Source organism: Hipposideros armiger, unplaced genomic scaffold (genome assembly GCF_001890085.2).
Source record: "Hipposideros armiger isolate ML-2016 unplaced genomic scaffold, ASM189008v1 scaffold_41, whole genome shotgun sequence".
NCBI lineage: Eukaryota > Metazoa > Chordata > Mammalia > Chiroptera > Hipposideridae > Hipposideros > Hipposideros armiger.
The window spans coordinates 4,391,625-4,393,654 of record NW_017731391.1 but is presented as its reverse complement, the minus strand read 5'-3'; the positions used below and the strand labels follow the sequence as shown (position 1 = coordinate 4,393,654).

The following is a 2,030-nucleotide window of genomic DNA, read 5'->3' as shown; positions in this document are numbered from 1 at the left end:
GGACGTGCCCTTGGGCAGCCCACCGCGCGCAGGTTGGAGTCAGGGAGGCTCGGGAAGAAGTGAGCGCAGAGATTTCCACCAGCTAGAGAAATCGGATTAAAAAGAAATAGGAAAAGCAATCCAAGCAGCCGCTGGAGCCCGGCAGTTTAGAAGACACCCCCACCCGCACTAGGAGGACGACTGTGACACGCGCCCGCGAAGACAAGGCGCTCCTGGGCGGCCGTGGGTCTGCACGGAGGAGCCGCCTCCCCCGCGTGGGGCATGCGTTCAGTCGCCAACGGCGGCGGCCAGACACCGAGATGCAGCGCGCAGCCCCTGGACCGTCCCGGCCGGGGAAACTCCGGGGCGGTGCTGCGCGCCGCTGACCCAGCGCGGGTGTGACGGGTGTGCCCGGGCCCCGCCCGCCTCCGCCCCCTCCCGCGTCCGCCGCGCGTCCCTCCCCGCGGCGGCGGCGGCGCTTCCAGGGGCGGCGCGGAGCGGCTCGCCCAGCCGCCAGTGCCTGCGAGCTCCAGGCTGCTCGGGGAATTCACTTTGCCGCTTTTACGCTTCATCCCTCTGCAGGCTTCTTCTGATGGCGATCGGTCTCCGGCCCTAGCCTTTCTTTTAAAAGGAAAACTTTACCGCCGTTTCTCTTACCCCCTTGGAGGAGAGGATTAAAAGTTCCAACACAACTGGTGCCGCCCGGGCGCCGGGACGGTGTTTGCCTGCGGGGTTCCGGTCCCACCATGTGCACCAACATAGTTTACGAGTGGTTGAGAGCGCTGCAGCTCCCGCAGTACGCGGAGTCCTTCGTGGATAACGGCTACGATGACCTGGAGGTGTGCAAGCAGATCGGGGACCCGGACCTGGACGCCATCGGGGTGCTGGCGCCCGCGCACCGCCGCCGCGTCCTGGAGGCCGTGCGCCGGCTGCGGGAGCAGGACGCCGCCGCTGCCGGCCTCTACTTCACGCTGGAGCCACAGCCGCCACCCGCGCCTCCCGGGCCGCCCGCGGTCGCCCTCTCCACCGGCCGCCGGGGGGAGCCGTCCGGCGGCCCGGCCCAGGGCATCCGCGGAGACCCCCGTAGCCTGATGACCGCCCCCCGCAGCAGGGAGCTGGTGAGCTACCCCAGGCTGAAGCTGAAGATCATGATTAGGGATAAGCTCGTTCGCGACGGCATCCACCTGAGCAAGCCCCCGTACTCCTGCAAGGTAAGGAGGCGCCGCCCGGGTGGTGCGGGGCGCGCAGCGGTAGGGGACGCGCCCTAGACGCTTCAGCCCAGGCTCCGCAGCCCATGCTAGGTGACGCGGGGAGGCAAGGATGCTTTGGGTATTTGGGATTCTCTCCTATGTTCTTTCTGTATTCGCTCCTCGTTCCTTTCTTCCTGGTGTCACCAGAAGTTGGTAAGACAGGATCTCGGCCCCAGATGTTAATTCTAAAGTAGGACCAAGTCTCGGTGTAATTTCCGGTGCCCACCTGTCAGGAGCTGGACTGACGGTGCTGCTCTAGAAGCAAAGGGCAAGTCCTGGTATCCTCGGTGGTAGGATTGGGGTCTGGAGATGCCGGGAGAATGGTTAATATCTACATTATCTCCGGCCTTCCCTTTTCTCATTCTTTTCCTTTTTGAGAAACTCCCAAGGCAAATTGGCGAACTCTTGAAAGAGTGGGAAATCACACCCGGCTGTTCGCCAATTCCGTAAAGTCAAATCCCAGCACGGATTCACTTTTGAAAAGTGAACCAGGGACACGGGCATTCTAGGGGGAAAAGTTAGCAAAACATGGCAGTCAACTTGGAATAAGTTTCTCCAGCTTAAATATAGGGAGGTAATAGGTGCCGAAGGCTCTGGATATAAATGGGGTCACTACCGGTGTGCCGCCCAAGTCCGGTGCTGAATCACCAGTTTGGTTTAGAATTAATCCTGAAGAGATGAAGTAGGTACAACCGTGACTTTTACAAAGACGAAGTGGCCTTGCATTTCCAACACTAGGACACAGCACAAGGAAGTGAGCTTTTCAGTCACCCGGGAGGAATTCCCTGGGGAGGGAGCCTG

The 2,030-nt window shown here is 61.4% G+C and overlaps 1 protein-coding gene across 2 annotated transcripts in view; it reads left to right on the top strand.

Annotated features, from left to right (window-relative positions):
* The first annotated feature begins 56 nt into the window (after window positions 1–56).
* SAMD5 (sterile alpha motif domain containing 5) overlaps window positions 57–2,030 on the top strand; it is a 55,089-nt gene continuing 53,115 nt past the window's right edge. The window contains exon 1 of one of the 2 annotated variants that reach the window (XM_019638933.1): window positions 57–1,190. In XM_019638933.1, the coding sequence (XP_019494478.1) occupies window positions 726–1,190 (465 nt within the window). In that variant the 5' untranslated portion in view covers window positions 57–725. The remainder of the gene's footprint in view (window positions 1,191–2,030) is intronic. The other variant, XR_002123574.1, reaches the window with a different exon arrangement.